This window comes from Hoplias malabaricus, chromosome 1 (assembly GCF_029633855.1).
Source record: "Hoplias malabaricus isolate fHopMal1 chromosome 1, fHopMal1.hap1, whole genome shotgun sequence".
Lineage (NCBI taxonomy): Eukaryota > Metazoa > Chordata > Actinopteri > Characiformes > Erythrinidae > Hoplias > Hoplias malabaricus.
In genome coordinates, this window is record NC_089800.1 from 10,247,431 (window position 1) to 10,272,083 (window position 24,653).

General features: G+C 42.4%; 1 protein-coding gene across 1 annotated transcript in view; it reads right to left on the minus strand.

The window, feature by feature from the left end:
• The window catches only part of cntnap2a (contactin associated protein 2a), a 355,408-nt gene that overhangs the window by 167,517 nt on the left and 163,238 nt on the right, over positions 1-24,653 (minus strand). Inside the window, exons 4-8 of the mRNA XM_066646476.1 lie at positions 17,726-17,873; positions 12,125-12,328; positions 10,161-10,345; positions 6,560-6,703; positions 3,930-4,188 (exon numbers count right to left, since the gene is read on the minus strand). Of these exons, the coding sequence (XP_066502573.1) occupies positions 3,930-4,188; positions 6,560-6,703; positions 10,161-10,345; positions 12,125-12,328; positions 17,726-17,873 (940 nt within the window). The remainder of the gene's footprint in view (positions 1-3,929; positions 4,189-6,559; positions 6,704-10,160; positions 10,346-12,124; positions 12,329-17,725; positions 17,874-24,653) is intronic.

Genomic DNA, 24,653 nt, shown 5'->3' on the forward strand with positions numbered 1-24,653 from the left:
CCATCCCATAATTCATCGCTTTATAGACATCAGATGAAAAAAGTTTGCTTTAACATGAATTTACTGTTACTAAAGTTATTAAAGGGGACACACTGTGAAACAAGACCACCCAGTCCGCTTCTCTCGTCTGAGTCTGTCTAAAAGCAGACTCTATTAAAGTGTTATAGCACCCCCTCTAACCTCCGTTGTCTGTGCCATTTACCCTACAGAGATGTATTCCATGACTCAATGCTCAGGAATATGAAGGGCATGACTGACTCAAACACCGGCTTCATTTGCAGGTGTAATTTCACATATTCTCACTAATGAACGCATTCCAGCCTGTGACGAAGAACCAACCAAACAATCTGTGTTCCAATAAGCTCGACTCAGCTACAGTGATGTGTCCCTCTGAGCTCTGAAATGAATAAACCCCTGCATTCTTCTGTACAGAAATATCTGTGTACATCAAGTTTGTGTTCCTGCATTTCACACACTGCGAGCAATGTGTACACACACGTCTCTAAATGATGATCTAATACTCACTTCAGATCCAATAAACATGAACAAATGACAATGCTCAAAATGTTACATTATTACATTAAAGACTCTTAATGAAATGACATGCTTAGGTCAAAACACCACAAGGATCAAACCCCACAGCAACATTTTCCCCCTGTTTAAACAGCCCTGTTCCGAACGCCCGCTTTCAGCACCTATTCCTTTAAATAATAATTAGCCGTTCACCGTTCACCCCGACTCCACAGCAGTGAGGAGCAGAAGCTCTGGATTTTAGCCGTTTTCGCTCAGTTATCTTTCTTCTCTGTTTATACACAGGGATCTTATTTCTCCTCAGTTTTACTGTGTTTAACCTTCCGGGTCCAGTGCTGTGATTGGATAGACTCAGACGAGGAGGCGGGGCAATTCTAAAGTCTCTGCACTTGATGTCAGAAGAGAAGCAGAATCAGAACAGCTCGTTTTCAGATTTGGGCAGCCAACAGAAAAATATGTCCCATTTTTAAAACTTTAAAAGTTAATTAATAGAATAGAATAAGGCCAAAAAATTACAAACACAAATAAGTTACAGCAAACATCTGTAACATTTCTCAGTTTGTAAATGGTGTTAAGTTTTGGGGAATGGGAGCAGGTGTTGAAGGTTTTAAAGTGCTACCTACATTTGCATACATCTGCCTATTCAGCCAACAGCAGGTTAGCCCCGCCCACTCACTACAAGGTTATAAAGAGTGTTTCGTCTCAGACTGCTATACTAATTGTAATTGTAGGACACAGTAAATGACCTACAGTTGTTTGGGTTTGTGTCACTGCAGCGCTGAGAATTATCACCACCCCTATCTTCCAAACAAGTATGCAGAGCAACAGGTGGACTACAGTCTGTAGCTGTAGAATGACTGAACGCAGCTGAGTGGTCAGTGGAGCTGAGAGAGTGGACAGTGAGGTGGATGAGGCTTGTTTTATTGAGTCAGAGGCTCATTTTTTCAGGTGTGGAGTATATGAGAGGCTATTATCCTCCAGCTGAGAGCACTTGGCCCCTCACACAAGTCAGGTGCTACATGTTTTTGCAGTCTCCCTTGTAACTAGGTGAATCAGTCCTCAGGTGTGAGTGTGTGAAACGGTCCACAGGTGTGAGTGAGTGACTGGGTGAGTGTGTGAAACTGTCCACAGGTGTGAGAGAGTGAGTGACTGGTGGGGAGTGTGATGCCCTGTGATGGACTGGTGCTGTGTCCAGTGTGTATTCCTCCTTTACACCTAGTGATTGCAGGTAGACTCTGGACCCAGCGCAACCCTGAACATGAACCCTGAAGCTCTAACTGAAAAAAAAAGCATGAACAAATGAATTAATTAATGCACATGACTTTTGATCATTACGTTTACAAATACACTTGTAACTGTAATTATTTCCTAGCTGCAGTAACAGCTAAGTGATGTCACATCATAAACTAAAGCTCTCTGGGCAGCGCACTACAAATATGAGAGGCCTTTTCACTGAATGGACTTCACTGCCATATTGGAATGCGTGGAGCTGGGTGCAGTTATTACCTGCCGTCGCCTCGCTGGGGATCAGTTTGGAGTCACTTTTCTTTTCTTAAACGTGATAAAGGAGTCCAAATAGCCAGAGCCCAATTAGCCTGGAGGTTAACAACGTAACTGTATCCAGCCTCACTCATAATGGCCTATTAGCGCAGTGCTCCTCTGAGTGTGAGTGTGTGTGAGTGTCTGAGGACGGCGATTAGTTCACACTCTTCCTCTGAAAGGAAAGGGCACCTCCAAATCAACAAAAAAAGCCTATAATTTAAATCTAAAAGAAAAGAACCTCACTCTATCTACTGTTTCTTTGTAGTTGTGATGTTTTAATAAGAGAGTGACGCAAACCAGGATGTGTCCCTGTGGATTTCTTTGAAAAACTCGAAAGAATGGATGCTCTAATGGTTGGAAATGAACCGAATCAGTAAGTAATAAAAATATTATGTGATATTTAAGGAGAAGTTGGAGCGGGGAGATGAGCAAAGGAAATGAGCTGCAAAAAAATGAGTGAAAACTGCTGGCTGTAGCTGACAGCAAAAAAAAAGCACCAAGGCTTGTGCAAAAACAGTGCCCTTTATCAGCAACACACACAAAACAAATCTTCTTGTCAAAGTTCTTGTCATTTTTGTGTCTGATTCTTCATGTGTGCTCAGCGTTTACTTTAGTCCTCATGATCTTTCCACCTACTCTCTGTTTAGGTTTAGGTCTCTGTCTCCTCGCCTTATTTCTGACTCTTTCTGTCTTTCATCTCCAGCATTTAGGGATTGTTTCAGCCGTTCTCTGTGTGTACACCCCTGAGTTTTCTCAGTTGCTTTGTCTGGGTGTTACCTCGTTAGGAGTTGTAATGTTTGTGGGTTCTTCTACACAGATAGCAGTGAATGTTTAGCACAAATGTGACACGTGGCCTGTTCTCTTATGGCCCACATTGGCCTTGAATGACGGTGTTAAAGAGGATGTCCGTGATTGTGGGGAAACACGGTTCACTCTGTCTTGTTTATGTTCAGAAGCTCTGCATCTTTTAAGCTGGAATGGTCTGCTTGAGGGAAAAATGTTGCTGTTTGTACATGGCTGAAGATTAAGTCTGTATGTTTTTAGTCACTGTTTTTGAATTACCACAGAAACTCATTTGTTACTTGAGTTGTTTAGATTTATAGCACTTTTGACAAGGAATTCCAAAATAGATCCAAATCAGCAAAAATAAAACAATATTACCAACCCATGAAGCAGGAATATAGCAATATCTTCATATTGTTTCGTGCTTTTCAACGTGTGGAGTTCTCTCCATTGTCTAAAATACTCCAGATGCCTTTGCTCTGCCGTGAGCAGAGACAGAGAAAGCCTAGCATACTGTACTGAGACACTTTGTTTTTACCCGTTTACAAAAACCAGTGTTTTGTAAACACATTAGACCAGTTTTGAGCACACAAACTTAACTTAGAGAGCTAGCAAACGTGTGGAAACATCCTCAAAATTTTACAAAAAAAAGTGTTTAAATTAAAATTGTGAACGTCAGCTTTAACTTAGGGCTGTAATTGAGCTGTAAGTGCCAAAAGGGAAATGTGTCTGTTACTGGTTTTGTTTCTTTTTAAGTTTTTTAAGGAAGTTTACGTGCACATGGCCTACTGCCACGTGCAAGGCTCCTGACAACCTGTGAGTGGTAGGCCACCTGCTGGGTGATAATGAGCCCTGGAGGGAAAATTACTAAACAGATTGTTCAGTGTTAGTAACTCAGTGTTGCAGTTTTGCTAATGATTAACCAAAGTAGTTCCACTTGACTTTTACGGCTTGTTTTCCCCAGAAAAAAACAAACAAATACGAAAAAAACAATAAAGAACCACAAAAAAAGACACAGAAAAACAAGTTGATGCAACCTGCTGCAGTGCGGAAGTAATAAGTCAGGGTTGTACCTGATGCAATGTGGACGCGGGAGTTTTTCTGCTGTGTGACGTTGATGTGCGCCGTGACTTTTCCATCGTTCAAAGCGATCTCCAGCATGCCGTCGGTCAGAGAGCTGAAGAGCAGGAGGCCGCTGGGGTTCCAGGTCCGAAACTGGAAGCCCACCGACACCATGTTGTGCTCACGCCGTCCTGAGAGCTGCAAGAAGCTGGTAGCATTGAAGAAGACGGGGAATGTGTGCGATTCCACACAGGAGAATGTAAGGTTTCGCTGCAAATGAAGCAGAACATCAGAAAACATGGGTTACCAGGGAGGCCTCGGGGTCCTGACTGAACTGAATCACTGTGGGACCCTCTGAAGTCAGCAATGTTTGTTATTTTTTGTCTCTATTTTAGAAATTTCACGTCTGGAAAAAAAAAAAAATATATATCATTGCTGTTGGAGCAACAACATTGTTTTTTATTTTTGGCAACAAATGAGCCAATAAAAATGATCCGAAATCACTAAAGATAAAACTGTTATGAATCAGCCATTACATTAAAGCCATCTCTTTGTTTCTACACTCACTGTCCATTCTCTTAGCTCCACTGACCACACAGGAGCATTTTGTAGTTCTACAGTTAAAGACTGTAGGCCACCTGTTGCTACGTTGCATACGTAACGTTGTTAACTCCTTTTCACCCTGTTCTTCAAAGCTCAGAGCAGGTATGATTTGGGTTGTAGGTCATTCTCAGCGCTGCAGTGACACTGACGTGGTGGTGATGTGTTAATGTGTTGTACTAGTACAAATGGATCAGACACAGCAGCGCTGCTGGAGTTTGTAAACCCCTCAGTGTCACTGCTGGACTGAGAGTAGTCCACCAACCAGAAACATCCAGCCGACAGCGTCCTGTGTCACTGATGAAGGACTAGAGGACGACCGACACACACTGTGCAGCGACAGATGAGCTACTGTCTCTGACTTTACATCTACAAGGTGGACCAACGAGGGAGGAGTGTCTCACAGAGTGGACAGAGTGGACATAGGGTTAAAAAATGAGCTTAGAGTTGGTTATTTGAAAAGTGCAGCTGCAGCATGTTCCAACCACAGCGTAGCTTTCGGAACCTCGGGCCAAAAAGAAGTGAGAAGAGCGAGAGCATGCAAGGTCGAGCACTTTTATTCGGGCTCTCTCTGGCCCCACACCTTTCTAAATGGTAATTCCAGGGCCTTAAATGCACTTCAGCCCATTTTTGAATACAGAGAACTTAATCAGCCTCATCATAACAGAAATGGCAGAGTGTATCCAGTCCTTTTTGAGTGCTTCATCGATACAGAGGTACGTTCTCTTCCCCATGAAGTTTAATGCAAATGCTAATAATTAATCTAACCATCTTCAAGAGATGTGTCAAATTAGCTGGTGGATGTGGAAGGATTATTTCTGGCTTTAACACAAGCACCAGGGCCAGCACCTCTTTAAAGCTCCTCATTTTTGTTCACTGTGTAACTTTCAAAGAGCCGTGCTGTGGCCCTTTTAAAAACAACACAGCATTCTTGATAAATTTGTCAAAATGTTGCGCTCCATACAAGTTCATAAAGCACAGGGAAATCAATGCCAAGCTCATTAAAATCTCATACATCAACATGTCGGCGTAGTGAGCCCAACTAACTGTAACTGAATAACTCCAGGGGAAAGAGACACACTTCGCTATCGGAGTAAACAGCGCTCTAAATGACAATTTGTACATGATGCATAAACGTTGTTGTCATATTCACTTCAGGTTTGGGGATGGAGATGTTATTGAACGGCTAGTTCCAGTTCTGTAACCTGATTGGCTGAGAAGAGTTCAGTGCTGTTGTAATTTAAAGGAATAAGTCTGTAGTTTACAGTGATTTTACCAAGACATCACATATATGACAAGGCTTATCACGTTTATAACACAGTGGCAGCAGTTTTGAGACAACATCAGTTGTAAAAAATGTGCTATAAGTATATTAAATTGATCTGAATTTAATTACTTCTGATATTATCAAAGTTAAAATTAATAACAATAACAACAATCGTTATTTGTATAGCACTTTTTATACATAAATGCAGTTTAAAATGATTTACATAGTTTTTATAAGACAAAAATGACCAAATATAAACGGATAAACCATAAAATCATAATTTAAAAATGGCTAAGGTATGATAAAATATAAATAAACAGGAAATGTATATCAGCCAAAATTAAAGTCACAATTTTAAATGTAAATGAAGATGGGATAAAATGTAAATAAACACACAAAATATATCTTTTTTATAATTTGTTTAAAGAGAGTAAGTAATAAAAGCTGACATAGTTAAAGTGGCTAAAATGACCCTAGAGAAATGCTGATTTAAATAAAAAACCATTCAAAGCTCTTTTTGAAGATGTTACAGTTGGAGTGAAGTAGTTTGTAATTTGTAAACTAGTATTTATATTCAGTGATTAGTCTCCCAGTGTTGATTACACTTTTAAATAATCAATGCGATTATTAAAGAACTGATTTTCGAATTTTCTTTTCTTAAATACTGGTGTATTTGATCAAACTTTATTTATGTTTGCACGTCTAAGGCCACCTCTCCAGCGCGGCAATGTCACAGTGACATACGACCCCTGGTAGAAACTGAATGTAACTCACAAAGCTGGAGGTGTCCAGTTTCTTTCTCCTGGCCAAGTCTGTGATGTTATCTCCGTTGTAGTTGATGCTCTCCATGCAGCCTTTAAAGTTTCTCCGTCCTCCTGAGATGGGTTTGCCAGAGTAGGGCATTCCTCCGAAACTCAACTTCAAGAAAAAACATAGACTTTTCTCAAAAACAACAACAATCAAATTGACTTCAGTAAATCAGATGTTTACGACCCAAATGAAATTTATTCAAATTATTTCTACTAATATTCAAATACAGAACCAATGTACCTTTTTTACCCTGTCGTTCTGATAAGAAAGAATATTCTACAGAAAGAATATTTAAATTGTGCTGATGGACTTATGCTATGCTACTAATGGAACAACTAATGGAATTTGTACTAAATCTCTACTAATGTTGTTTAATTATGTTAGTTTCCACTAAATGTAGAGTAATGTAAATGTAGATATATTATTTGTTATATCTATATTGTATGCTCTATCATGTTATTTTCACTACTCAAATTAATTCATTAATACTAATAGTGTAGTATAATCATACACATCTAATTTACAAATACTGTAATTTGTGACTTTATATATTCATTCGTTCATTCATTATCTGTAACCCTTATCCAGTTCAGGGTCGCGGTGTGTCCAGAGCCTATCATTGGGCGCAAGGCGGGAATACACCCTGGAGGGGGCGCCAGTCCTTCACAGGGCAACACAGACACACATACACTCACACCTACGGACACTTTTGAGTTGCCAATCCACCTACCAATGTGTGTTTTTTGGACTGTGGGAGGAACCCGGAGCACCCGGAGGAAACCCACGCAGACACTGGGAGAATACACCAAACTCCTCACAGACAGTCACCCGGAGGAAACCCACGCAGACACAGGGAGAACACACCACACTTCTCACAGACAGTCACCCGGAGGAAACCCACGCAGACACAGGGAGAACACACCAACTCCTCACAGACAGTCACCCGGAGGAAACCCACGCAGACACAGGGAGAACACACCACACTCCTCACAGACATTCACCCGTCATATATATTTACAGCTCAGTCAGGCAGCTCAGAGAAATATACTTCACTTGTGTTAGAAGAGTTGTGACAATAAAATGTTTTGTATGTATTTAGTATCCTTCCATTTTAACTTAATGTAATTTAAGTGAGTGATTGAGCACAAACGAGAGGTTCTAAAACAACATTAATTCTTATCTATTTCAGCACAATTTAAATACTGTATTTTCACTCGTGTGTTGATGCTCAGTTTTCAGTATGTGGTCAAACTCAGGCAAGAGAGCGGACTAATTAAAGCTGCATTGATTATTAGTGAAGCTAACGGTGGTATTAATGAGCATTCAGTTTTTATTGAACTGGACGGAGGCTCAGGAAGGTGATATTAGTCTCTCAGCTTGATCAGCAAAACACACTCTCTCCCATTAGCAGCAGAGGAACGGAAGCCCACCACTCGGCACTTCAGATTGATCTCTTTTCTGCTCCGTTAATCCGACACTTTCCCTTTAATTGGAGCACATTTGTCCCGAGCCGTCTCTGTGTACTCAGTGTTGTGTGTGAATGTTAACTGGGCCAGAGCTGTGCTCAACAGACAATGAAAGCATTTCAAATCTATGGCCTCCATGCGATATTTCCCTCTCGCGGTTGAAAATCAATTTTCTATACATCCCACCACTCTGCACATTAATATGCATTATTACTTCATGATCACATTAACACCCCCTCGCTACACCGCCTTAATGTGGATTAATACCATACTAAGAAAAGAATTTCATTTGCAACTGGAAAAAATCCACTGCTCAATAAATACTGGGCTGACATTGTGACTTTTAACCCCTTAACTGCAGACACAAACAGCCATTGTATTGTTTCCATTTGCTCTGCTATAATTAAGTGGCTTATTTATAATACAGCATTTGGCTCTTTTCCACTGCCTGGTGCCTGCTCTACTGGACCCTACAGTTTGGTACCTTGCACCTAGTTTGCTTTTTCCACCTGCCACAGCAACACCACCCCCCCCCCCCCCACCACCACCACCACGTATTTTGAGAATATCTTCTCAAAACCTCTCTAACAGGAACAGTGGGCTTTGGAAACCACAACAGTAGCAGAGATAAAGTTAAGCATTGCATTGTTTACTCATGGTGTATTGGCATGTTGTTGTTGTAGTTGTTTGGGAGTGAACGCAGCTCCATCATCAGTTCAGATAGATCAGTAGAGTTTGTTCCTTCCTTGTTGCAAGGAGCGGTTGAACTTCTTCAAAAGACCACGGCGTAATTTTACGAGCTGTCGTTGTGAGTCGGAAAAAACAAATGTGATCTCTGCTGCAGCTGGAGATTTTACAGATGGAGAGTTGGTGCTGGACATCTGCGTTGCGTGGCGTAGAGTGACGACTCTCTCTGGACAATCAGTGCTCTGCAAGGTTTGAACCTCTGAACCTCTAAAAAACAGCCACTAAGCAAGAACCCACTTCCAAGACCAGGACTAAATTTACATGATGGGAAAGCAGAAAAGCTGAGTAGAGTACAGTAGTTTATTGTAGGTACCACACAATGGAAAAGCTGTCATTTATTTTGATGTATTCCCAACGTGGGCCACTTCACACACGCCAAACTGCAGGTGAACCTAAAGTGGCCATATATTACAAACACTCATTCAGCTACAGGCTGTAAACCAGATCTGGCACCTTCTGGCAAAGACAGAGCTGAGTGAGCTGGCTGAGGTAAACCATGGCCCAAAAGCAACGTCTGGTGGGGAGTGGGCCCAAACAGGGCCAGAATACTTTTGCAATCTGGGCTGAACATGTTTTTAAAGCCATAAACATTGATTTTATAACCCTGGCACAGTAAGAAGAGCATACTTTTCCCTTGAGCATCCAACCATAAAGGCAGCAAAGGAGCTGCTTTCACACCGTAATAGATGAGAGTGTAAGCTCCAGTTCCACACGCTGATCCATTTTACCATGACTAACATGGACACACAACACATCACACACTCGAGGATAATTTGAATTATTTAAAGGGCACTAACACAACGCTCATGATATGGATCACCAGCAATGCACCGGGTAAGAGAGGGTTAACAAGAGTTTATCCGAGCACAGTGGGGCGACTGTGGCCTGTGAATTGACTTCAGACTCCTCGCTGAGTTCAGGGATAATTAGAACACATCTATCTAGAGCAGGAGGAGAGGGGTCGATGTGAAGGTTTCTGGCCTAATGGCACGATCCCTCACACATTCAGCTGTGGAACATCAGGAATGAAAATGAAATCCAAGGAATTTCCAGAAAGCCTCCTAGGTCAAACATACTGATGAAATAAGACTAAGGCCTTAAAATATATAATTACACCGTGGTACCTATCATTAACTTGGAGACAGCACCAGTGCACCTTCTTCTTGTATTCCAGAGCAGATTTCCAGTGTAAAACCACCTTCCCCTTTCATTACTCCGCTGTAATTAAAGTAAACGACCCCCGTGTCCATGCCGTGTCCGGTGCTAAATTAAATATGAAATCAAATTAAATATTTAGTGCTTGTAAGAAGCCATTAGTCCGGCGCGTCCAGCCAGGTGAGCACAGCTCGTACCTCATAGTCCAGGTCCAGGTGGTCAAACTCGCCGTTGGTGCGGAAATGCTGTGTGTGCTGGTCCAGAGTGAAGTTGACATTTCGTCTGTAGCGCTCAATCACCACCGAGTGCCAGTGATGATCGTCCAGAAGACTGCCGCTGGTCACCGACGTGTGGCCCAGGATTGAGCCGTACTGGTTACTGCCTGCATTTCACAACAAACATAACAGAACATACATTATATCACATGAAATAGCAGTTGCCTACTCCCTACACCTTTGCCCTACGTCTTATACCCTAGTCCCTATTCCTATGTACTGCTATGCCTTACCCCTTACACTCGTATGTGCTACTCCCTAGTTCTGCTCACTGCAATCTGCGCCTTGTTCCCTACTCCCTATTCCTAAACCCTGCATTCTTGGCCCTACTTCCTAAACCCTAGGCCGTAGTTCTATGAACTACTACCTCTTTTATGCACTTCTATCTATACTCTATATCCTGCTCCCTACTCCTAAACTCCACCTTCTATGCACTACTTTCTATACCGTAGCCCCCATTATTTCTATATAAAACTCTACTATCTACATCTTAATCCGAGCAACCTACTCCCTAAGTATATGTCCTATTTCTATGCATTGCTACCTGTTCCCTACACCCTATGCACTACTCTCTATTCATATGCACTTAATTTTATGTCCCACTCCCTGTCCTAGTGCCCTGCTATTTTGCATTACTTGTTATACCTTAGTTCCTGTACCTATGTTTAGCTTTAATTCACACACCCTACTCCATATACCTATTTTCTACACCATGCACTACCCCCTACGTCTGTGCACTGCTTTCTGTGCCTTACTCCTTCATTTCTTTTGTCTATACCCTACTCCAAATCACGAAAAAAGACTTCTTCCTATGCTCTACCTGCCTCCATATGTCCTGTTCCTATACACCACTATCCATGCCCTTCTCCATATGTCTGCTGCCTCAATGCTTCCTATCAACTTTTGTGGAAAAGACATAAAACACAAAGCCTCTTGAATTCAAAATGTCTATTAAAATGGTTCTTCAAAACAACTTTTCCCAAAACCTCAGTTTAAAACCACATTAGAACCTGATTAGCCGGAATACTCTGTCTGCAGTGTTTGTGTTAAACCCTGGTTTAATCCTAATACGGCAGATCCGTATCTAAACAGCTCAATCACTCCAGCTACACCTCTCTCCACAGCTTTGCTAATTGGAATCTGCTTTCATGATATCGATTAGGCCTAATTGAGAACATTTGGTTTAGTGAATCGAGCTTCCTTCGATAAAGCCTAGCTCTTTCGCAGGTGGACCAAAGTCCTCAGCAGTTTGAGGCATGACAAGTCTGTTTCTAAAGAGAGGACGGACGTCTGGTTCCTGGTGTCAGCTGTTTGCTCAGGTCATGATGAATATGGTGCTACATAGTAATTCAATATCAGATCATATATCAGTGACTTTAAGCAGAACAGAGGTAACAGATTTACTGATGTGAAATGGCATCGACTACATACAGTCAATAACTAAATAAAAACTGTAGATTGGATTAGTGTTCAGTTACAGTGTCCCTGAAGGGTCAAATGATTTCCTAGCTGACAGAATTACATGTAAACAGTAACTATGTCCAATATGTCCTATAAATGGTTTACGTAAGCCCATATTCAGTAATAACATGGCCTGCATGTATTATATACCATTTATTTTGGTTCTTGTCCCCACCCCTCTGTTCCTTGTGTTCCCTCTCTTAATACCAGATCATTTGCAGGTGTTTCATAACTGTCACTGTGTTTCAGAGCTGTGAGTATCTACAGAGTGGACAGTGAGTGGCTTAAAAACTCCAGCAGCTACTGCTGTGTCTGATCCACTCATACCTACTCCTGACCAATAATCAAGCTTTTGAAGTACTACGTGTGTTTGCTTCCCTCATAGGTAATGAGTGTAAGGACGGGAAGGTGGTGAAGGTGCCTACCCAGGTTGATCTGCAGCAGTAGCCTCCCTCGCTGAAGCTCCAGCGTGATGTAGTCACCCTGCTGCCCTTCACCGTGAAGAATAACCCCCTCGCTCTCCGCCGTCTTAAACTTCAGAGAAATCACATCCTTCAAGATCTTCATCTTCTTCATCTTAAATCGGTAGGAGATCACGCCCTGCCCATCAAAATTAATCACATCTGACCCTGGGGGCGGGAGGGGGTGGGGGTTGGGTGGAGAGAGAATGGACAGGTTAGAGGAAGAGAGAGCGAGAGAGGGATATAGAAAACAATGGGTTAAATAAGGAGAGAGACAGAGGGAGAGAGAGGATGAGTCAGAAAGGGTGAGAGAGAAGTGAGAGAGGGGAAAATGGGGGGAGGTGAAGGGTGAGAAAGAATGAATTAGCGAGTGATGAAAATGTTATGGTAGAAATAGAATGAGAGACAAAGAATAAGGATGAGAGATAGATAGATAGATAGAGAGAGAGAGAGAGAGAGAGAGAGAGAGAGAGAGAGAGAGAGAGAGAGAGAGAGAGAGAGAGAGAGAACAGGCGAGAAAGACAAGTACAGAAGTGGAGTTCCAGAGTTGGATAAGTGCTTGGGAGGGTACTGGGTGTCATACCGAGTATAGTTAAATGATGTGTTGAGAGTGTGTGTGTGTGTGTGTGTGTGTGAGTGTGAGTGAGCAAGAGAGAGAGAGAGGTTTGCAGCTGGGATCAGATGATAAAGTGGAGAGAGAGAGAGAGAGAGAGAGAGAGAGAGAGCAGGACTTCGCCTGCTGATGAAGCAGTTTGGGTCACTGTGTGATTGGTGGAGGATTTCTGACCGCTGTCGGAGTGCTGACTGATGGAAGCCATGAATGTAAACACGTATCACACAATCTGCTTCATACTCCACTCTCTTCTTCCCTTCCCTTCTTCCCTCTCAGGTACTGCTCCACACAGAACCCAACATTCAGCCTCCAGCTTTATCCTGGACTCAGTTTGATCCAAACCCAAATGCAGTCCGACAAACTTCCAGACCCCACAAACAGCACTAATCCCGGAGTCCAAATTCACAGATTCTGAATCTGACTGCAGCCCAGTCTGACCATAGCCTGATAAAGTTCTGAATAAATCAGAGTGTAGTTGGACAAAGTTCTGTCCCAATCGAGCCCTGCCCGAGCAAATTTAGACTCAGAACTGTGTCTGAACTCAACTCAAAACTTTCAAAAGTGGACAATATTCTGACCCACATTACAGCAGCGGAACTACAGTATTTAGGGACAATGATCTCTGAAAAATAGATCTGAATATATTATTTTGAGTTGATCTTTGTATTTTGGGTTCTTAAAGAGCACTATATGAATGAAATGAATTATTATAATTATAATTAGTATTATTACTATTATTTAGAACAGTTATCACCAAATTGCAGACCTCAGTCTGGACCTGAGCAGAGTAACAATTCTATCTGGATTCATTAGAAATTCTTGATTTATTGATGAGAATGAATAATAATGTTCATGAGCGTTTTTGTTTTTTTTTCCAGAGGATCGCTGCGATAGATGTGTGCCGCTAACCCAGTTAATACGGTAATATCTTCAGTCAACTGAGCCAATCGAACTGGTTATCTGTTCACTAGAGACAGCAAGAGGGACATGAGAGTGAGGTCTGTTCTTTAGCGAGAGCAGCTAAAGCCGTGGTCAGCGCAGGTCAGAATCTGTTAAAGGAAGGAGACGGACTCTGAGGAACCTAAGCAGAGTCTGTGTGAGACCTAAGTCTAAACAAATATTTGAGAAATGATGTCCACTTCTGACCAAACCCAACAGGTCACATTGGGTTTAAGCAAATACTTAATATTTCAAGCTCCTCTGCAGCATTCAGCCGCTCCACCGTCAGCGCTCCGCACCTGGGCAGCACTGGACCGGACGTGTTTACGGGCTGGACTTAGCACTCTAAAAGTTCAGGAGGTAAATTGTTTCAAGTTAAAACAGCTGTTCTCCCAAATCTAATCAGTGTTTTAAATCTGGACCAGAGACAGAGAAAAGTGGTGGAAAAGGCAGAGTGGAATATTGTCCGGAACATTCTCTCCCCGCCTCACGCTGAGACTGATTAGGGTTGATCTGAGCTTAATTAAAATGTAAATGATCTTGTTGACTTCACTGTGAGATTAATGCTGACTGTACTCCATCTGAGACAGAGAGAGAGAGAGAGAGAGAGAGAGAGAGAGAGAGAGAGAGAGATGGGGAAAAGAGAGAAAGATAGAGAGAGACAGACTGGAAGACTGGATTCTATAGTAAATCTTAGAGAGAGATAGAGAGAGAGAGAGAGAGAGAGAGAGAGAAAGAGAGAGAGAGAGAGAGAGAGAGAGAGAGAGAGATAGGGAGAGAGAGAGAGTGGAAGACTGGATTCTATAGTAAATCTTAGATAGATAGAGAGAGAGAGAGAGAGAGAGAGAGAGAGAAAGACAGAGAGAGAAAACAGAAAAGAGTGACATGGAGGAAGAAGATGAGTGAGAGACAGAGCGAAACAGAGAAAGAGAGTTGCATACTGATTTGCCTTTTTCCACCAATGTGGAACCAGTTAAGTTCCTGTTCAAGAATCTAATTTGTAACCATTTGGCATGATTCCACCAAAAAACAAAATAAATAAATAAAAAGGTAACCAGAAAAGTTAATTTCCAGCTGGAACAAAAAAAAAAAGATAAAAAATCGTTCTTCTGTGCTGACCGTGACTGTGTTCATGCGTGAATCAAGATAAAGAAGCTCCAGAAAGAACTCAGAGTCTCAAATAAAGCTGCAACCCAAGCCACAGGTTGGCTGGATAACTAAGAATACTCACTGGAACCAGTTCACGAGGTTTCTTTCTCTTTTTCGGTGGAAAAGAGCTAACTAAAACTCATCTGGAGCGAGTGGAGCTTGTTTTCAGAGCAGGCCTCAAAGTACCTAAATGAAACGGTCCTTTAACTGCAGTTTTCTGACCATTGACTCTAAACCCTCCGCAGCACTGGCGTCTTTAACGTGTGTAATTGGTGCTGTTTGCTCCATTTACAGTTTACACTCCTGAAACTGACCAAAAAAAGATGTAATTATTATCTCCTATGGGTTTCATGGCACATAAAAACACACTGACCCTCAACAAGAGTGTGAATATCTGCCTATGTCCCCGTTCTTTAAAAAGCATTATGATTGAAGTGAGAAAAACCACAAACACATGCTAAGATCCCTGTTTGTTTTCAGACCCTAAAGCCACTTGAATTGGGCAGTGAGTGTGTTTTAGTGACCGTCTGTGTACGTATCAATCACCAAAAACAACTAACAACACCTACATCAAGCGCCATTAGCCGCATTAAAACACTTAAACTGAATGGTTCTGAGTATCGTTTACAGACCCAAAATACACCGCAGCCCTCTCATCTATTATCACCCTCTACATTATCATATCTCACCGGGAGCATCTCGCTACAGCAACCAAGGACAGTGTAGAGACAGTGTGTGTGGATATACACCCACCCGTGTAACCAGGGCCCTGTCACTTCGTTGGACCACTATCAGCTTACTGACCACTGCACATCGGGACCTGAGCTTTGGAGACACTCTGCCCAAAACATTATGACCACCACAGTTACCCACTGCCTCATATATACACCCCCCCCCCCCCCCCACACACACACACACACACCCACACACACCCACACACACACACACACACACACAAAGGACGGGGCATTGGAGCCAGATTATTAGTGTTATTCGGGTCACCTGACAATGGTTTTAATGTTATGGCCAATTTGGTGTCTATATGCCCTATAAATGCAGTGAAATTTCCATTCCTTCACATTCAGTGTGTGTAGCAGTGTGTATCAGCGTCAGTGATGGGCTGATGATGGAGGAGTAGAAAGACATTGAGGGAAAGAGGATGAGATGCTTCATGACAAGAAAATCATCAGGAAACCCACCCTGTGACGCTGGGCTGTGAACGGGACGGAGAACAGGATTAATTCACATTCTCTCTCTCTCTCTCTCTCTCTCTCTCTCTCTCTCTCTCTCTCTCTCTCTCTCTCCCTCTCTCTCTCTGAACCTGTTTTTGTTGGGTATTTTTGGCAGAACCTGAAAACATCAGCTCTTACATTTTATAAAAATTTCATGATGAATGGACCATTGTTCTGACTGCTGTTTACAGCCACTGAGCAGCAGAAACGGCAGATTCTCTCAGAGTGAGCTCATTTACTTCAGAGAGAGAAGTATGATTTTAATGGATTTTAATGTAAAAAAAAATGTTTTCCAATAATGAAAAACAGAATAAAATACAAACTGCTAAACTGTGTTCTACTGCATTTTGGACCAGGACCAGGCTTAACATCCATGGCTAAAGGGTCCGTGAGCAAGGGACAACAGCACTCTGTGTGTGTGTGTGCGCATGTGTATGTGTGTGTGCACCACTGCCATGGGTTAAATACACACCGCATTCTCCATGAATCTGAAGAACAATTTCACCATGGAGCTGGTTCTATACAGACCTTGTGGTTCTAAGTTAAACTATCTTCTTTACTAAAGAACCATTGAAGAACCCTCTTGTTAGCAAACTGATTAAACCCTGAACCTATGCCAGGTCTGAAGGCCTCACTGAAGTGCGTCCACTGAACCGAGCAGCAGTCAGAGTTGTGTCTATACGCTTCCTGTTTCAGAGAAATGGGAAAACAGCCGACGCATATTTGCAAATAGAGGGTAAATCGGAAAGGGAAAATAAGAAGTGCGAGGGCTAATTACATTACTGCAATTAGAGGAACAGGCGTGTCACTTCGAAGACTGATCTGAGCGGATGTTAATTGAAATTTGTTATCAAGATCAATTTGGTGACATGTAATAAGACGAGAGGGATGAATTTGTCAGGGGCTTCATTCGATTGGGGAAGCTACACGTATGTAATTTCATCCTCATCCGGCGCCGGTGGCATTATCCTCCGTTATAAACCCTCAGATGGGACTGAAAACGATAAGCCTGCCTTCTGTGAAGTTTCTGAATGATGCTGGTGTACAGTGTATGCAGACAAACACACAACATCTGCGATGAAATAACCACTTCTGTAAAAGGAAATACAATCAGAAATGAGGGAGGTCATGGCACTTAAATATTCAGTGTGAAGCATGGGGTTGTGGAGAAGGAAGGAAAACGAATCCTTATGTAATTCTGAATTTACATAAAACTTCAATGTATCAAACAGCTGCTTCTATTCAGAGCATGACACCTCGATGTCACAGTGAATGTCTTTGGCTGTGGACGTTTACCGAAGAACGGCACAGGAACCCAGAGCAGATGAGCAGCACAAACATCTGTGGACATGCTCATCCAGGGTTTCTTCTGAAGTCAAAAGATTCAAATTCTTAAATGTTAGAGCACTTTGAGTTTGACGGCAGCTACAGCATCTTTACTGTGGGTGCTGTTGATCAGTTCTGGGTCAAACTGAATGGACCTCCATCCCCCAGGTATTTGTCATTCAGTTAGTAATTAGAATAATCATATCAGATGAGAAGAATTAATTTCCTAAAACAACCAAACTCTCAGAAAACTGTAAATATTAAATCATGGCTATTTTGAGGTGTATTTGCGCATGGTTTACTCACAGTACGGACAGCCGTAGATCTCGATCCTGAGCCCAATTCGCCCCTCTTCGCTCCAGTCCAGGGGGACGAAGCGGAGAAACCGAGCCACGATGACGTGCTGAAGGTCGTGTCTCACCACACTCTCTGTGTTGGTGTTCCCTGTAAATGCCTGTGGGAAGAAGACGCAAAGATTAAGATTAGCGATTAGCGCAAAGTTTTAAAAGCATTTTACAGCGCCAAATAACCTGCCTATATATACACAAGCACAGAACACTGTGTTTCTAATATTTTGGAGCTTAGATTTCAGATTATGGTTAGACTTAGGGTTAGGGATAGATGTAAGCCATTAGTGATAGCATTAAACAAGCAAAAATGCTATAGTTTCCAAACCTTTGGAGGATAGATTTAGGTTTAAGTTCAGTGTGAGGGTTATGTTTAGGGAAGATTTTAAGGAGAATGTGGTGCTACGTTGCCACAATTAATGTGAACAACCAGAATGTTTTTAGTACACATTGTATGAGCACCAGTTATATTTAGTACACATTTTATGAATCTTGGGAACAGTCTGTTAGACAAATATGTATAAATTCACCTTGAGACCAAGCTGAAAATGCAGTGTGAGCACTAAGACAAAGACTCCTGGTCAAATCTGGTCAAATCCAAGGCCTTTTACCCCCAGTCTTTCTTCTGAGTGGCTCAGTTTGGTCGAGCAGATTTAAAAGAGCTTTAAACGAGATCTCATCTCAGATGGTTGCATTCTGTAGGAAGGACAATACGGCAAAATCCCCCTGAGCACAGAGCAGAGGCACCTTTTCTCTTCAGCAGGTCAAGAGCGGTTCTTAAAGCACTCTCTGTGGTCATCCAGAGGCCATTCTCTGAAGCTCCAGGGCCTCGGGAGCAGAGTGGACATGCGAGGCAGCGGGCTACGGGGATCAGTCTCTCTCTATTTAACCCACACTGCCCGCTCGTGTCACACAGAGACAGAGATAGAGCGGACCACCCGCTCAGAGTGGACTTCTGCAGCTGTACACAGCGTATGGGATCAGAGATAAGGAGCCCACCACCATCAGACTGAAATGATGCGGATTATGGCCCTCGGTTCTAAAGCAGAACACCAAACTCCCGCTCTGCTCTACAAACTCGGAGGTCTCTATCGGATCAGTCGTCCTTTCAGAGGGCCTCGAGGTCCAGACTTTTCTTTAACGCTTTGTAAATGATTTTCTAAAGGGAATGGTCAGAGAACAGTTGTCCACTGTGTGTTTATGGGATACAGACTATATACACAGACCAGCCACAAGATTAAAACCAATGAGTAATGCTCTGGTTATTGGGGGGTGGGGCTTGCTCAGGGGGTTAAAGCATCTCCAAAACAGCAGCTGTCGTTCATTCATTCATTCATCCCAGAGAATAGCAGCCCCTTTATTAGGTCCCTTTTCTATTACTGTATAATAATACTTCATAAAAAAATAAATAAATTAATACATTCATTCATTCATCTTCTGTAAGTGCTTCATCCTGATCAAAATCACTGGGCACATGGCAGGACCACGTCCTGCGCAGGGCACCAGTCCATCACAGAGCATCACACACTGCGGATTTGGACAGTGGACTGTGGGAGGAAACCTGTGCAGCCTGAGGAAACCCACACAGACACAGGGAAAACACAATACACTCCTCACAGACAGTGACAGGAGGACCCCGTGACCCCGCAGCTGTGTGGCAGCACCACCGTAACATCATGCTTATGCAATATTAATCACTAAAGCACGCTGTGAATTTCAATATATGAATTTTACATCCAGAGCACACCACGATAATAATTTACAGATCTATTAATGATGCTGCTCATGTCTGGAATTCTGTATCACACAGTCCCCAGACACAAGGAATAATCATAAGCAGTTTTCCAAGTTCACGCTAAATCAAGCTCGAGTGTGTCCCTCTATTTGTCCACCTCCAGGCCACAGTAAAAAAATATAAACGACTCCATAACGACTCGACGCTGTGATGGTTAACTCCAGCCGGAGTGCGGAGCTGAAACAGGAGCCAGCGTGTAATTACTCGGCCAAACGCGAAGCCACAGCGAGCTCAGCCGTCTGCCATGTTGTTTAATCAAGTACCTTCGCAATTTAAATCACAAAAGGCCGACCGGAGATAGAGCCGCTCCTTCATTAGCACCAGAGCCTGGCTTTGGATGGAAACCGGCTGGAACTATCGCCACGCACACGTTCATTGCCTTTGCTGGTGTAATTACTGCTGGAGCAACTTATTTTACAACAGAGCTCCGAGAAGTTCTCGTCGGTTTTCGGTCTGTAGCTGTGCTCCCAGCCTTCAGGATTCACCTTGTCTGAAACAGGAGATTTATTAAATGGCTGGAAACGAGACCCCAGAGTGGGTGAGGAGGGGTCATGTCCAGGTTGGTCGTGGTAAAATGGGCCATCAGTGTGCAGCTGGAGCTTTATCTGTGATGCTGTGTTGTCTAGCACTGTTTAAAAGAAGCTGTGATCATTGGATGCATTAGGATTCTTGTATGGGAAGCCGTTCAGGAAATAATTATAATGTACTTTGTACATATATATATATTGGTTTATGGAGAAACTACTTGGTTTAATGGCACATACATTGGTTTTAAACTGTTGGTTTGTATATATCGGTCTGTGAGTATATATTGGATTATCAGTTTATACATTGGTTTCCTAGCACATATATTGGTTTGTATGTATTGGTTTGTTGGTATATATATTGGACTCTCAGTACATACATTGGTTTATTAGCATATACATTGGTTTCTTGGCATATATATTGGTTTGTGGGTATATATATCGGATTACCGGTACATACATTGGTTTTCCAGCGTATATATTGGTTTGTGTATATCGGTTTGTTGGTATATACATTGGTTTGTGGGCGCATATATTGGTTTGTTTATATCGGTTTGTGGGCATATATATTGGATTCTGCGCTGCATGGTAGAAATTTGCCGCTCAGTGCTGTTCAGCGAGCAGCCTGTTTTGATTGTGCTGCGCGATTTTAATGAACCTCAGTTTGGACAAACTTTTGACATATTCCAAATAAAACCGAGTGGCCCGGTGACAGAGCTCCGCGATTATAAATACTAAATAAAGGTCATAATAAAGATAACAAAGCTCAGACTAGCCGATTGGATTACGTTCTACGACAATGTGTTTTCTACGACGCTGAAGTTAGCTCCTGATTCGCAGAGCCGCGGTGAACGAAAGGGACTGTTCGATGTGTACATAATGCTGCGCACATTGCTTTTAACGCTTCATGGACTAATGAATAGCGCTAAATACAGGAAGTAACAAACTGTTTACCCTCACAACACACAAAACAAGCCATAAACATGTATGAAATCTTCTCTTTGTTCTTTGAACAATGAACAGCACTGAGCGGCAAATTTCTACCATGCAGCGCAGAATCCAATATATATGCCCACAAACCGGTATAAACAAACCAATATATGCTCCCACAAACCGATATAAACAAACCACTATATGCACCCACAAACCGATATACACAAACCAATATACATGCCCACAAACCAATATATGTGCCCACAAACCAATATACGTGCCCACAAATCGATATATGCCCTCAAACCGATATATGCACACACAAATCGATATATGCACCCACAAACCGATATACACAAACCAATATACACGCCCACAAACCAATATACGTGCCCACAAACCGATATATGCCCACAAACCGATATACACAAACCAATATATGCACACACAAATCGATATATGCACCCACAAACCGATATACACAAACCAATATACACGCCCACAAACCAATATACGTGCCCACAAACCGATATATGCCCACAAACCGATATACACAAACCAATATATGCACCCACAAATCGATATATGCCCACAAACCAATATACATGCCCACAAACCAATATACGTGCCCACAAACCGATATATGCCCAAAAACCGATATACACAAATCAATATATGCGCCCACAAACCGATATATGCCCACAAACCGATATACACAAACCAATATATATGCCCTCAAACCGATATATGCACACACAAACCGATATATGCACCCACAAACCGATATAAACAAACCAATATACACGCCCACAAACCAATATACGTGCCCACAAACCGATATATGCCCACAAACCGATATACACAAACCAATATATGCACCCACAAATCGATATATGCCCACAAACCGATATACACAAACCAATATATGCACCCACAAATCAATATATGCCCACAAACCGATATACACAAACCAATATATATGTCCACAAACCGATATATACAAACGGATATATGCGCCCACAAACCGATATATGCCCACAAACCGATATAAACAAACCAATATATGCGCCCACAAACCAATGTATATACCAACAAACCGATATACACAAACCAATATATACGCTGGAAAACCAATGTATGTACTGGTAATCCGATATATATACCCACAAACCAATATATATACCCACAAACCAATATATATGCCAAGAAACCAATGTATATGCTAATAAACCAATGTATGTACTGAGAGTCCAATATATATACCAACAAACCAATACATACAAACCAATATATATGCTAGGAAACCAATGTATAAACTGATAATCCAATATATACTCACAAACCGATATATACAAACCAACAGTTTAAAACCAATGTATGTGCCATTAAAACAAGTAGTTTCTCCATAAACCAATATATATGTACAAAGTACATTATAATTATTTCCTGAACGGCTTCCCATATTCTTGCCTTATTCCTTTAATTATTTGTATTGACTTCTGTTCCTCGTGGGGTGTGTTCTCTCTGTGTCTGCATGGGTCTCCTCCGGGTGCTCCAGTTTCTTTCCACAGTCCAAACATACATAGGTAGTTGGATTGTGTGTGTGAAAGTGTCCACAGGTGTGAGTGTGTTATTGACTGGGTGAGTGTGTGTGTGTGTGTGTGAGTGAAACAGTCCACAAGTGTGAGAGTGACTGGGTGAGTGTGTGTGTGTGTGTGTGTGTGTGTGTATGTGTGTGTGAGAAACAGTCCACAGGTGTGAGTGTGTGAGTAACTGTGTGTGTGTGTGTGTATGAGTGACTAGGTGAGTGTGTGTGTGAAACAGTCCACAGGTGTGAGTGTGTGTGTGTGTGAGTGAAACAGTCCACAAGTGTGAGAGTGACTGGGTGAGTGTGTGTGTGTGTGTGTGTGTGTGTGTGTGTGTGTATGTGTGTGTGAGAAACAGTCCACAGGTGTGAGTGTGTGAGTAACTGTGTGTGTGTGTGTGTATGAGTGACTGGGTGAGTGTGTGTGTGAAACAGTCCACAGGTGTGAGTGTGAGTGACTGGGTGAGTGAGTGTGTGTGTGTGTGTGTGTGTGTGTGTGTGTGTGTGTGTGAAACAGCCCACAGGCATGAGTGTGTGAGTGACTGGGTGAGTGTGTGTGTGAAACAGTCCACAGGTGTGAGTGTGAGTGACTGGGTGTGTGTGTGTGTGTGTGAAACAGTCCACAGGTGTGAGTGACTGGGTAAGTGTGTGTATGTGAAACAGTCCACAGGTGTGAGTGACTGGGTGAGTGTGTGTGTGTGTGTGTGTGTAACAGTCCAGAGGTGTGAGTGTCTGGGTGAGTGTGTGTGTGAAACATTCCACAGGCCTGAATGTGTGAGTGACTGTGTGTGTGTGTCCAGGGTGTGTTCCTGCATTGCCGCTTTAAAGAGAAGCTTTAACGTTTTGGCTAAATATTACATAGAGCACTTGGCACGTTTGAGCTGTTTGTATTGTGTAAATGCTGTACAACACATTTAAGATTAGAAAACATCACCTTCACTCCTACATCCTCACCTGCCTTGGCCTTAAGCATCTCTTTTCACAACAAACACAAGGAAGCAGTGACAGCGTTTAAAGGAATAACACTGAGCAATATACAGACACCCCGCCGCAGCCCGGAACAGGATCAATCCTGTAATCATTCCCTTCAAAGCTCATTCACTCCAAAGTCCTTGATGTTTAAAAACCCAATACTGTCACTCGGCTCCGCAGACGCTTCCAGAGGAGCTGCAACGAGACTCTGTCGGAGAGAAAGAGCCAATCAGCAGTTGATCGAATTAATCAGACAGGGCTGAGCGCTGGATGCCTCTGACTGCTCCGTCTTTATCCACCATCAATCATCCCCCCGCAGTCGTTGGCACTGAGTTTCCAGTTTAGCGCAGTCTCCCTTGCGTCTGCACTACGGCAGCACTGTCTTACCACTCACTTAGATAAAAGAAATACACGATTGATTTACATATTTCCTCGCTAGCTTTAAAGGAACATTATGGAATATTTTTACTTTAAAATTATAGCTTCAAAATCAAGGATGCTCCACTGAGCTGTAATAGGGAGAATCTCTCATTGCTACTCTGGGTTCAGCACTCCAGAAACTCTACTATGTAACATTAGGGTGACCAGATCTGAGATGGTGAAAAAAAGAGGACACTTTATTTGCTACACAAAACATGGGAATTTCTTTTTTAATTCATCGGAGAACTTACATTTACGTTTCGGCATAGCTGCTCGAGATGAGGGTAGGTACATGAGCTTTGCCTGACGTAAACAAGGACTACTGACGTGCAGACTGACCAATTAAATGTTTACAGAGAAGGTCATTGACCAATAACGGTAGCTCTACAGTCAGACTGTCCAATCAGAAGATTTTAGGCTACTTCACCACGCCCCCTTCTCACTCAAGCGAACCAATCGGAGTAGGGGAGGGCGGGACTAGTTTGTGAACGAAACGCTTCTCGAAGTTCTATGTAAGCTCTAGAAAAACAAAATCCCGGACGTTTGTGAAATTCCGCCCAGACATTTTTTTAAGTCTAAAAAAGAGGACATGTCCGGGTAAAAGAGGACGTCTGGTCACCCTATGTAAAATTTCCCGCTGATTTCAGTACAGTGCAAA